Source organism: Perca fluviatilis, chromosome 18, assembly GCF_010015445.1.
Source record: "Perca fluviatilis chromosome 18, GENO_Pfluv_1.0, whole genome shotgun sequence".
NCBI classification, from domain to species: domain Eukaryota; kingdom Metazoa; phylum Chordata; class Actinopteri; order Perciformes; family Percidae; genus Perca; species Perca fluviatilis.
The window spans coordinates 3,660,685-3,673,356 of NC_053129.1; the positions used below are offsets into that span (position 1 = coordinate 3,660,685).

Below are 12,672 nucleotides of genomic sequence, written 5' to 3' on the forward strand. Positions count from 1 at the left end.
GAGATAGACTCTTTCAGCATTTGTGAGAGAATTAAAGTAGAAATAAAACATAAAAATATAAGGAATTGTGCTTAAATGTAATTTTCCCATTACATACCCTACTTTTCTAGTTTAGTGATTCATTAATGATGATCAATTGTGTCAAATGCTTTTTCCAAAACTATAAATACCCCCACTGCGTATTTCTTATAATTTATTATAATAAAATAGTTTAATATTTTATTATAATAATCTTTCTTGCTTTTTGTTGTATTGTTTTAAAGGACAGTGTTCATCATATGATTTAAATATGATTTAAGTAACAATCTCACCATACATTGTATTCCAAGTTGTTTTAGTAATTCATTTCTAAATGGATTTATAGATTCTTCTGTTCTTACTCTGCTCTATCTAATCCCATTAACATCTTTATTCTTCACATGATCACAAACACACATCCCAAAAACTGGCAAATGGTCCCTGATGTCATTCAGTAGTGAAGATGTTGTCTAGAAGAGTTGCACAGTGGGATGTTATTCTGCTTGCTCGATTAGTGGAAACAAACATTACATCCAGAAATACAGTTTGTGCTTGTTGGGAGTTATATTTTTTTGTTTTAGTCGACCAATTGACCACAATTATTGGACACAAATTCCAAAGTTGTGTTAATATGCTTATAAAACAGACACCGGAATAAATAAATAAAACTTTATTTTCAGTAAAGAATTAATATTCACAATATTGCATTCCATTGTTTATGTTTGATAAATCAATTCCATTTAGGACAGATACAATGTTTCATTTGTGTTCACAGAGATAAATGGACTGTCCTGTACATAAAATGGGTATGTAAACATTTTAACAACACCCCCCCCCCCCCACCCCTCCTCCTCCTCCTCCCCTACATACATTAAAATAAGATCCAACATATCTCATACAGAATTCTACTAAAATGTCCCAATCTATCAGCCCCAGAGCCCATGGTCTACTGATGGCTCATGCTTTCTGTTGTTTCTCTCCACTACTTTTAGGAAGACGCAAGATGAACTTAAGGACTTGTTGAGCCTACCAGCTTTGCAACGGATCATTTCTGCAAAGGCAACGAGAGAAGGCATGAATAGATGCTGGACAGAAAAGGACCAAGCATCAGATCCAGACCTGACACTGACATAGTGACTCTGTGGGGATTCCTAAAAAAACTAAAAGTGCACCAAAAACAAAAACACCGATGTTAACTCTATGTTGTCAATTGTGCTGTGGAAGAGTAATTTTTTAATCCTTATTTTCCACATGAACAATATGAACAGGTCCAGCTTAGTATCCAGAACAAAATACCTTCCCTGGCAGTGACTGGATTTAGGACTTCTGTTGAGTAACAAAGCTGGGCTAAAACAGCCGCTCTTCTTTGTCTTGGCTGGACTATGCAGGGCTCCGTTCAGGGATCTGGATAGGCATGCCTATGTGGGGTTCCATCCTGTGACCCACGGGGCCACCCTGCGGTCACTTCTTCCAGCAACGTGTCACATGAACAGCAGCAGACATACCTGTGTTGCTGCCACAGCATGTGTGTGGAAATGCTCTATTTGCAATAACACAGTCCGAGGGATCAAGTGTCCATCTTCTCCTGCTTCTTAAAAAGCTTCATCAGCTGGTAGAATCTGTCAGCAATCTGATCAAAGAAAATCAGTTAAGAGTTAAAATATGCCTGTGCATGTACCTCAAAACAACAGAAAAGAGAAGAGATGAACACACCTGCTCTGACGGCTTATCAAGTGTCTCTGACAAGGCAGAGAAAGTCTCCCGTGAAGCCCCTTTTGTCTTCAGGCCAATCAGAATAGTTCGATCTTCATCTCTGGAAGAAGCAGAACACAGGTGATGAGTGGGACACTGGGTTGCCACGACTACCATCACCAGGGGAACGTGGCGTACGCACAAAACGGGGCTGAAAATGTGCGTACGCCACTTCCCACGCAAAGGTTGTGATTTATAAAAAACAAACTTGACGGGAGAATGTGCGGTCCTCCACGCAAACTCTGACCCATGCGTACGCACATTTTGGAGACAAAATGGGAATTGGTGACGCAGATGATGAGGTGGTGAACTGAAGTCAGACTGCAGAAAGTAAATGGGAATAACTATTACTCATAATATTTTCTAGTTTTGATGCCTCACGCACATTTCTTCACTCCATATCATCCACGTTACCATGAAGGTGAAATCCAGCAGTGTTATTTGCGCTTGTACTGAGTGATAACTGTTCCATAAACACCTCCAACTCAAATCTTAAATCGAAATTCGTTCTTAATATTTAATCACCGCTGTTCGCACTAATTTATGCTGTGTTAGCAAGGTGTTAACAATCACAAATTGTTGTAAACATATAAAGACTGCGGTGACCCCTGTGCGTAATGCTGCATGATGGCCCTGCTGGCCCTGCAGGAGGACTACACCAATGGAAGAATCAGGAGAGAAAGAGACTTCAGGGACCATGACGATGACTGGCTAATATGCCGATTTAGATTCCCTAAAGCTGAGCTCTTGGATCTATGTACTGAATTGGGTCCAGTAGAGAGGGGCAACGTGCCAGAACCGTGCCATCCCGGTCCAAATACAGGTCCTCGCCACTCTGGGGGCAACCAGCTGTTTCAAGAGGGAAATGTCAGACAGATAAGGTTTTTTATAATATAAATAAAATATATGTTATATATAATCTTCAACTTTATCACTAAGGCTTGGCATTGGACGTATTATTAATACATGCAGTTATAGATCAGGGTTCCATACGCTGTGCAAGAACAGGTCGAAATTCTAATTCAATTTGCAGCAATTCCTGAACGTTTGAGAAGTTTTTAGCTTTTTCTCCACCAGTCATCATGATTCGGTGTAACAACTGCCAGTGTCATTCATACACTGATCAGCATTCACAAGGTGCTTTGCATTGACTATTTATGGTTAAAAATGGGCGTGCACAGGGTGGGATAAGAGGCTGATCCACGTACGCACGCTTGTAGGTAATCTCTGATTTATAAAGGGAAAGTGCTTACAGGTGTGCGTACACACGGTTTTATAAATCTAATTTTTTCAGCGTACGCCATTTTGGGCTTTTGGGCGTACGTACACTTTTTTTTTCATTGATGTTTCGGTCAGACAAATACAAAACCATAATTGTTACATTATTACAGTTACATGAATAAGAGTTATATTGTGTCTTTTTTTAGTATTTGCCCAGTCTTTTATGTTTTTTCTTCACAAACAGAAAAAACTAATAAAAATAAATAAAATAAAACGGAGTTTGCTGTCCAGCAACAACGTACAACTCAAGCCAGGCCTCCAACAAAAACATAGATCCACAAAAAAAAAAGCAAACCGAAAACACAACACCCTAGGAAGTCTACACATCCTGTACCTGAACCAAATAAAAGATTATGAAGAGGTAGGTAGCGTCATCATATCAAGCAATTGAGCTAGGAATGGTCCCCAAACTTCATTAAATAGATCTTCCCTCCCAGCTATTCTATAGGTGACCCGCTCATAGCTTGCCATTGAGCTTAGTATTTCTATCCATTCCTTAAAAGTGGACAGGGTGGGAGATTTTCAGTGGCGCAAGGTTATCCTGCACCCAGTTATCATAGCTAAACGACACCATGATTTTTGGCGTTTTGACATTTGAACATTAGGGCGTACGTACACTTATAGTAAGGATCCTGTGCACAGTTTTATAAATGAGACCCCAGGTGTGTGTCCAAAACAGCATATACAAGCCTATGGCCCTATTATCACCAACACATTGATCAACTTTAAACAGGTGGAGGAGCAACTACGCTACACCAATAAGTGGCATTTGAACACGCCAATATGGCACAACACACACTTAATGTCTCGTAACAAACCCTTTGCTTGTAAGCAGTGGAGTGACAGAGGTATTTATACTTTAGACCAGCTATTCAATGAGAAAGGTATGTTAAGTTTTGACGACCTGAGAGCTAGTTTTGAGGTCGTATGCACACTTGTAGGTAATCTCTGATTTATAAAGGGAACATTGCTTACAGGTGTGCGTACACACGGTTTTATAAATCGGACTTTTTTTTGGCGTACGCCATTTGGGCTTTGGGGCGTGCGTACACTTCCTACGCAGTTTTATAAATGAGACCCCTAGTCTTTACATGTAACTGCATACACCTCATGCACTGCCTCCTACACAAATGATAATAATCAAAGAGTGCCAATAAAGATTTGTTTTGAATAAGCAGGGACATTTATCCAAAACATTTCGAATTTGCGACCATTTAAGTGTTAATTTGGAATAAACTATAGGAGGTCACAGTGAAGAAAACTGAATCTTTATTACGTTTCGCTGCAAAAAGGTGATTAACTTTCTGTAGAAGTTGGCTGGAAGGTATAGTTCCCCTTTTATTTATCCGTTAGAAACTTCATTTGTGCAGAACATCAGCGCGTAACCAGAAAACAACAGAAAGGTAAAATGCTGGTTACAGAACAACAGCTGGGTGCGGTGACTCTTGAGCTTCTTGAAGTCTGGATCCCAAAAGTTTAGCCAAAGGGCATAACTTGTTTAAGACTTGGACAAAAAGATAAACTCACATAACTGCAGTACGATATCTACCTCTGAAAGGAATAGAATACAGAACCAAGTACTGACCTGGTCCATGCCAGCACCACCTCGCCCTTCTTCCTGATCACATTCTTGGCGTAGAGACTGTTGGGGGAGAGAGACGCTGGGGAGGATTTGGATTCACCTTCATTGTTCTCTTCTCTACTCTCCTCATCCTCCTTTCTGAACCGCTTGGCTTTTGATTTCTGGTGCTTCTTCCGTTTTCTACCTTTGTCACAATCCCTTTCCTCTCTCTCTGGTGTGCTGCTTATGTCGTCCTCCGCAATGGCGAGACTTCTCTCGGACACCTGCATTTCATCTGAATCATGTGACGCCGACACTTGGCTCCTGTGATTAGTTTCGGAGCTGTCAGCAGGCTGATGTGGACGGTTATCTGATACCACAGTTTCGGAGCAACTGATCCTTTTCTGAGGCTTAGACAAAAGAGTCGTCCCCTCTTCTCCTCTGTGGCGTGTTTCACTTGCCTTCTCATCAGCTGTGGCTGGGATATCTTCTCTGCTGGTTGCCTGGCTGATCTGTCCAAAAAAAAGATCAGAGCTTTGAGCACTGTTGGGCAAACTGTTGTCTGAAGGAGTAGTTTTAGACTGACTTTTCAGAGACTCTGACAGTTTCTGTGAATCCTTAGAAAAATAAACTTTTGAGGTATTTTGCTGAGTTGCCAATTTTTTTTCATGGGATGGCTCTTTTGTTAGTGTTAAGCGCTCATCCTGAGTGAGATGGATGTCTGCATCGGTCCCAGACATATGGTTCTCTGATGGTACAGCATTTGAAGGAGTCTCATTCCGCGATTTGTCCGACCAAACAGCTTTTGCTCGACTGTCTTTAGTGTCAACGTCATTTTCTTTGGTTAGTATTTGACCTGAGCTTTCCTCAGCAGTGAGCCTGGTATCCGCTCCTGTGGTCGCCTGGCGAATCTTCACAATGAAATGATCATTGGACTTCTCCATCACAAGCGCGTGCATGGGCAGGTCAGGCTTGAACAAGAAAGGTGTGGCGAGTACTTCGCTGCTGCTGGAGCCACAGCTGGAGTTGTCTGTGTCGAGGGCCAGGTGAATGTCCTGCTCTGAAGCGTCTTCCTCTTCCAGCAGAGCATCCTCACTTATGTGAGCGCTGATGACGCTGTCTGGCGTGGACATGTGGTGCATGCCCGACGGCTGTAGGAAGCTGAGGTGGCTGTCGGACTTGAGAGGTGATGGAATGGTGAGGGAGACTGCCAGATCTTCAGCTAGAATGGAATATGACCTCTGTGAAGCCAAGCTGGACTGCAGCATTGTGCTACTCTCTGAAGGCACTTCTAACAAGCAACTTTCATCGAATAAAGCTGGATTCAGCGGGATCTGATCTTTGGTTTGTGGAGACAACATCTTGCGAGGGGAAATGCTAGACCATGTTGCGATAAGTTTTGAGGGAGTAGCAAATTTTGTCGGGGAGAGCAGTTTAGACGAAGAGTTACATTTAGTGGGAGTGGTGATGCTGAGGAGCCTCTCGCCATCCTTCCTGGGTGTACTGAGGGACCAGGCTGTGCTGTCTCCAGTGATGCCACTGCTTTCTAACAAGTCGGATCCTTGCAGGAGGCACTTGAAGATTTCTCCCATTTGAGTGTCTCTCACCAGGTTGAATGTTAAACTGGAAGCCTGCTGTTCTGTGAGAAGCTCAAAGTCCGTTTTCTCAAGCAAAGAGACATTTTGAGGGACAACCAAAGATGATATGTTACTTTTCTCTGGAGTTGAAGGAATAGTTTTTGGAGGAAGGTGGTCGGCCACAGTTTGTGTATTTGGGCAACTTGTTGGATGTGGATCAACGCTCCCGTCTTTCTCCACATGTGTGATTCGAATATCTTTTCCTCTGCTTCCAAGGCCTGTTTTGTAAGGTGCCACAGCGCATGGCTTGATTCGATTCAGGCTGGTCGGAGGCGATTGTGCATCCTGTTGTTGACAGTGTGTTCTCTTTGCAGGAGGCTGTCGGGATACTTTCTCATTTCCACGGGGCCAGTCATCCTCAGCCTGAGCTCTCGCTGGTTTGCAAAGGCTCTTTAGTGCCGTGTAAATGTCCTTGAACAAGTAGTCAACTTGGACATCTACAAAGTCCCACAACCTTTGCTTCAGATTGACTGCTTGCTGTTCAAAAATGCGTTTCACAATACCATTATTAGATACTTTGCCAAACACAGACGCAATCAATTTCTTCAGCGTGGATTTCAGCTCCCTTGACTGACTGCATATTTGACCAAAATGAGCACCGTCCACAAATTCGAAGAACGACTCCTGGAAATTGTCCATGACACCATAGAAGCTCTTCTTGGGAAAGGTTTTATGAAGCTTCATGTACTTTTTTCGGATCTCGTTACGAACCACTTTGAAGGTCTCCATTACTTCCTCTACGGTGGAAAAGGAAGCTTTGGTTGCTGCGGGACAAACGGTTTTAAAACGACTCTTTGGACTTCGTGTCGATACACCTGCTGTTTCAGGAGTGTCTTTTGATGCAACACACCTTTCTTTAGATTTCCTCTTTAGCACAGACTTAGGACTTGGTTTATGTCTGACTGGTTGTGCTAACTTGGCCTTCTTGTTTGCAGGAAGAGGAGAATCTGCAGCCGCCTCATCACTTTCACTGAAAATTTCCCCTTCCTCCAGTTCAGCATCAGAGAGACTTGAAGGCAGGTCGGATACCTCATCCACCACGGTTTGTGCGTCATGGTTTGCAGGAGAACCCGGATATTTGTTTTCTTTGTTTACATCCAACTTCTTAGTGTTGGCATCAACAGCTGTGGTGGAGAACTCTGCAAAGGGGGGTGAAAGCAAAGCAGGGTTAGACATTTAGCATCTCATAATTATGATTCAAACATCTCATTGTCTAATTGTCTCTTTCAGTCGAATTTAAAAATATTTATTCATGTATTACTTTTTTACAACAAATTCAAGTTTTGAATGAATCCCAGGATCCATCTTCTGGTTTAATATCACAGTCATGTGACCCAGATAATATAACAACACAGGCCTCTTTATTATCATAAAACAGTTTTCTAACTCCCCAATTGTCATTTTGTTGCTATGAACATGTATAGGGTCAATTTCAACTAACAATTGAAATAATAAAATATATAGTCTGACAATAATCACTTATATAATTACAATTTGTCATATCTAAACAAAATCAACAATTACCAGTCATATGCCTTAAGACCTTAGCTAATGGTAGCAATTAATTGCAGTTAAACAAAGAAAAAGTGATTATGTAAAATAATTGGCAATTAGACAATTATGCAATAATTGTTACAGGACTAATTATCAGGTCCCTATCTTGTAAAGGATATGCATCTCATATCTATGAGGCGCAGCACTCTTAACTTAACATGATTAACGGTTACTGCCATGTGAGAAGCCATTACTTAGATGACAGTACCTGATGTTATTTGCATTTATTGGTTTAAGGCATTTGGATATACTGAGGCCAGTTACATCATAGAAGAGCTCTCTCAGTCGTATAGCAACAGTGTTTAGGCATCTGTAGCTGTTGGGATTGTTCAGGGGCACAAAGCACTCTACTCTACCAGGCTGTTGGGTGTAAGGTCATCTCAGGACAGATATGGGTGTTTGGAACTGTTCTTCACATTCCATTTAACACTGAACCATAGCCGCAATCCTGCAGCTAAAATTCAGGGTGCCCTTTCTTAGCTGAGCCACAACATCCCATAATAGCTAATCTCCCTCCCTGCTGATGCTGAACAATCCAAATTTTGGCTGTGACCTTTTATTCCGAATTCACACCTCCAGATTTATTTCATTTTCAAACGTGTAGTCTTCAGCCCAATCCAACACTGACTAAAGGCCATTTTATAGTCATGCCTAAAATCGACGGCATAGCCCTGCAGACCCCTCTCCCTCCCCTCCTCGGCCGTGGCTTGGTAGCGGTGCATTTCCCCCGGCTCATTTCCTGGTTCTCTTCCATAATCATCATGAGATCAAGGAGAGGGTGAACTTCTCCTGCTCCAGATCTCCCACCATGGTCAGAAAGAACAGGGGAGACACTTTGTTTCTCTCACTAGGACTCTAGAGTCACTACTCGCTCCAAAGCTAATCGCCGTCACTCTCTCACTTCTCCCTCACTCTATCACACCACACACACACACACACACACACACACACACGTATAAACATCAGGCCACTTACATAGGCTATGGCGAGAGCTCTGTGTGGAGCCTCCGTAAAACTGCCTTAAGTGACATCACTTGTGGATGTCTCTATTTGAGAGGATAACCATCTTAAAAATAAATATGAGCACCACAAAAACAGAGTGTGTTTCTAAGAAATAATGATGCCTAAAACAAGCAACCACAGTCGTCTTCTGGATCTATGTGTGTGTGTGTGCGTAAGATTTAATTTGACATAACCGGTTTTTCATCAGGCCAACGTTACCTTTTTGAAGACTCTTGACATGACCTGGCTTGCCGTGAACATGGAGAAGACTCCTCTTGGTTATCCGTATTGGGCTCCTCAGAGGGCTTATGGCATCAGGGATTCTCTTCAGATTGCTCAGCGTGCGCATCATGGAGTCCTCATCATGGAGTAAAGGCACAGAACTGGAAGGCTCAACGCCAGGACTCTTTCGAGGGGTGAAGCTCTTCTTTGGTGTGAAAGTCAGGTCCCTGTACTTCTCTGGCAGCGCCGTCTCCTCGGTGGTACTGCTGACTTTGGACACGGCGATGCAGCCAGTGGAGGAGCTGGGCTCAGTGCAGATGTTACTGCAGTCACTGGTGTCTTCATTTGTCTGTGTTAAAACGTAAATAGCCTCAGCTAGACTCAGCCCTTCTTGTGGAAGGGATTCCAGGCTTATTGTACTAGATACAGTATCTGCATCTTTAGGACCATCTTGCGTATGACCAGTATCTTTCTTGTGAATGGAATTGGAAACCAGGAGTCCTTGCTGACAGTCCTGAGGCAGCATAGTGGCAGACATTTGCTGACTTTTGAGGATGGCCTTGTCAGTAACATCTTCAGCTACAGGATTTTCTCCTAAGGGCGAAGCAGCTGCATCTTCTGAATCCACAGGGAGGCTTTTCTGTACTGCAGGTTTAGGATTTTTACACTTCAGTTCTACACTTGAATCAAGCATAATGGGGTCTGTAATAGCAACAGATTGATCAATATCATTTCCAGGATTTACTTTTTGTGAAGAATTGCCTTTGTGCGGTTCATAAATGCGTCTGGACTTGTCACTGTCACCATCTGTAGCCTCCACAGATCCACAATCATCTTCCTGGCTGTCTGAGGCCTGCTGGGTTTTGGCTTCATGATTTCTTGCTTTTAGAGAACTAATCTCTGCTGATGTTGCTGCGAGATGCACAGCCATCGGATTATCTGCAGCACCTGGGTGTCGGCTGTGAGATGAGGTAGATTGAAATGAACTGTCTTCATGATGCTCGTCAGCTGCAGGAGTTTTACTTTGCTTTTTGTCTTTCTCCTGGACATCTTTCCCATCATCACACCTCTTGTGTGTTGTTTCAGAGCTTGGCTTTTTGGGGGTATCTGCAACATCTTCCAACCCTGGTTCTAATTCACTGCTGTTTAGTTCATCAATCACACACATGTCCTCAACGTTAGGTTGTGAACTCTCATCATCTGCCCCATTTTCCACTACCACTGGTGGGAGCTCAGGCTGGGTGGTATTGGCAGGCAACACTTGCTTCTTAATTGGTGAAAGGGTTAGATTCAATGTTTCCATGAAACACAATTTCCTGTTTGGACTACTGTCCTCCACAGAGCTCTTCTCTGTGATATTTGGTTCTTCGGATGATCTTTTTGATGCCTCATGGGCCTTTTTTAGTTTTTCCTTACTACTGGCATCCACTCTACCTTGGTCTGATCCTTTTGCTCTGGCTTTCTCACGTTCTCTGCTGGTCTCTGACGGAGTGCTCCTCTTATGCTTTCTGCTGACTTCCTCTTCACGTCGTCTATCCTCCTTCCTTTGATAATCCTTCGACAGTCTATTCCCTCCCCTCTCATTGGAGGACTCACTGCAGCGCTCAGTGCGGTGATGTGAAGAGGAATCTTTGCGGTCCTTTTTCCTCCCGACAGGTTTGTCACTAGTCTGGATTTTTCTATGATCTCGGCTGTGGCGCTGTTTAGAGCTGTGAGCTGCACTGCGTTCAGAGTCTGGTGTGGACATTTTGGCTGCATTCTGTCTCCGCTCTTGACTTCTCCCTTTCTTGTCATCAGAGGAAACGGCAGCATGTGGAATCTCTGGCGGAGGGGTTCTCGACTCGTCTGATCTGTGGCGCCCCTCAACATTTAGGTAGTTCCTGCTTTTACATGATCTGGAGTCATGTCTTCGTCCTGTGTCCTTGTCTGTTTTGTGAGACCTGTCGGGATCTGAACCACTTCTATGTCTCCTATCTGTAGGTTCACATTTTTCCTCTCTGTGCGTGGACTTGTGTTTGCCCGGCTCACTGTGTCGGGTTGATGAACTGCTGCTGGATTTCCTGCTGGATGCACTGGGCTGAGAGGTGGAACTATTGCTTTCTCTCTTGGAGGCTGGAGGAGGATCCTCTCTGGGAGGTGAAGCCGGTCGAGGTGGAGGTGGGCTGGATGGTGGAGGAGGCAGCGGAAGACTGGGGGGAGGTGGAGGAGGTGGCCTACTCATGGAGCTGCCTGCCGAGGTCCGACTCAAGGAACTTGGATCCCGACGATTATTAATGTGAGATTGGAGATGGTGGAAACCTTTGTGTGATCTGTGGAAAACAAAGTTTTTAAATTAATCATTTAACATATATGCAATCAGCAGTAGTAGTTTTTTGTCACAGACAGTGGTTAGGTAATGATAAAAATAACAAGCTACCTGTGTAAGTTGATCTCATTATAGAGTATTTCATACATTACATTAACCTACAGGTTATTGGTCAACAGATAAAACAGTCATCATAGCCTCTTTCCAACCAAGTAGTTACAGCAACGTAGTTATTGGAAAAGTCCACTTCTAAACAGTTCTAATTACTCTCCCCCAAAACCGGTTTTTCCATTTGCATTCGTACTGGCCAAGTGGCCATAGGAACTGGTAGGAGGGGTAAGGGAGTGACGCAAGCTCGGCAACGGTCTTTATAGCGTCATCACTTGACTTTAGCACCAGATACAACAACAAACCAGCATGGAAGAGGCCATCGGTATTTTCCTTTTGTGCCTTGCCGGGATCCTCATAATAGAGTTTGAACGGCGGCGTTTAAAGACTAGGCTGGAGTACTTCACAGAGAAACACAGACGACGAAGGCTCAAGTGTAATATGATCCTAATTAATATGATAGAAGAAGATAGAAGAGCAGAGCGCAACAGGCAAACAAAACGACGGGTAAGTTTAACTAGCATTAACAATTAGCTGGTTGAATGCGTGATGTTTGTCTTATGAGTTAGCATACGTAGGCAAATTGCGACAGACAGTGAAGAATATGTACTGTTTGTGTTTCAGACGTTGCTAGGTCACTAAGGGTTCCTATGCGGAAAAGGGAAAAGACCCTGCCCTGAAGTAGGAGCTGAAAGAGTTACAGGTACTGCAGCCAGAGGAACATAATACTCCCCAAATTGGTCCAGTCGGAACACGAGAAAAAAAAGGTTCTCGGAACGTTATGTTCTAGGAACTGCAAAAATCCCTCCGGTCGTTGAGTCACTAGTTCATCAAAAAAGCACTTACTGTTGGATCAACCTCTGAATCTCAGCATCTTTTCGAGTCACCTCCTGTCGAGCTGTTTGTAATAGTGCAGAGATGTTCTTTTTGAGATGGTAGTTCTCCGTGTTCAACCCTGTATTCTGTGAGAGAGAGGGAAAAACCTGTTAGTACTGTTGAATCTTTAGCGCTGGGTTTTGACAATTTTGACTGCAACTGAGGAAGATCCCTCTTCTCCCTGGACAGAAAGGCACACTCCTTTGAGACCTGCTTTCTACTCATTTTCCTTTTTTAGCATTAGATATAGATGTTTTGACCCGACAAAACAGTTTGGAGACTTATGGCTGGTCAACATTTCTGCCAACAAGAATCTCTCTACGGCTGACGATAATAATTCTCCACAAAATGTATTA

General features: G+C 43.2%; 1 protein-coding gene across 1 annotated transcript in view; it reads right to left on the bottom strand.

The window, feature by feature from the left end:
* Positions 1 to 868: 868 nt before the first annotated feature.
* casp8ap2 (caspase 8 associated protein 2) overlaps positions 869 to 12,672 on the bottom strand; it is a 17,045-nt gene continuing 5,241 nt past the window's right edge. The window contains exons 6-10 of the mRNA XM_039782303.1: positions 12,287 to 12,402; positions 9,025 to 11,336; positions 4,637 to 7,388; positions 1,732 to 1,831; positions 869 to 1,648 (exon numbers count right to left, since the gene is read on the bottom strand). Coding sequence (XP_039638237.1) covers positions 1,586 to 1,648; positions 1,732 to 1,831; positions 4,637 to 7,388; positions 9,025 to 11,336; positions 12,287 to 12,402 — 5,343 coding nt within the window. The 3' untranslated portion in view covers positions 869 to 1,585. The remainder of the gene's footprint in view (positions 1,649 to 1,731; positions 1,832 to 4,636; positions 7,389 to 9,024; positions 11,337 to 12,286; positions 12,403 to 12,672) is intronic.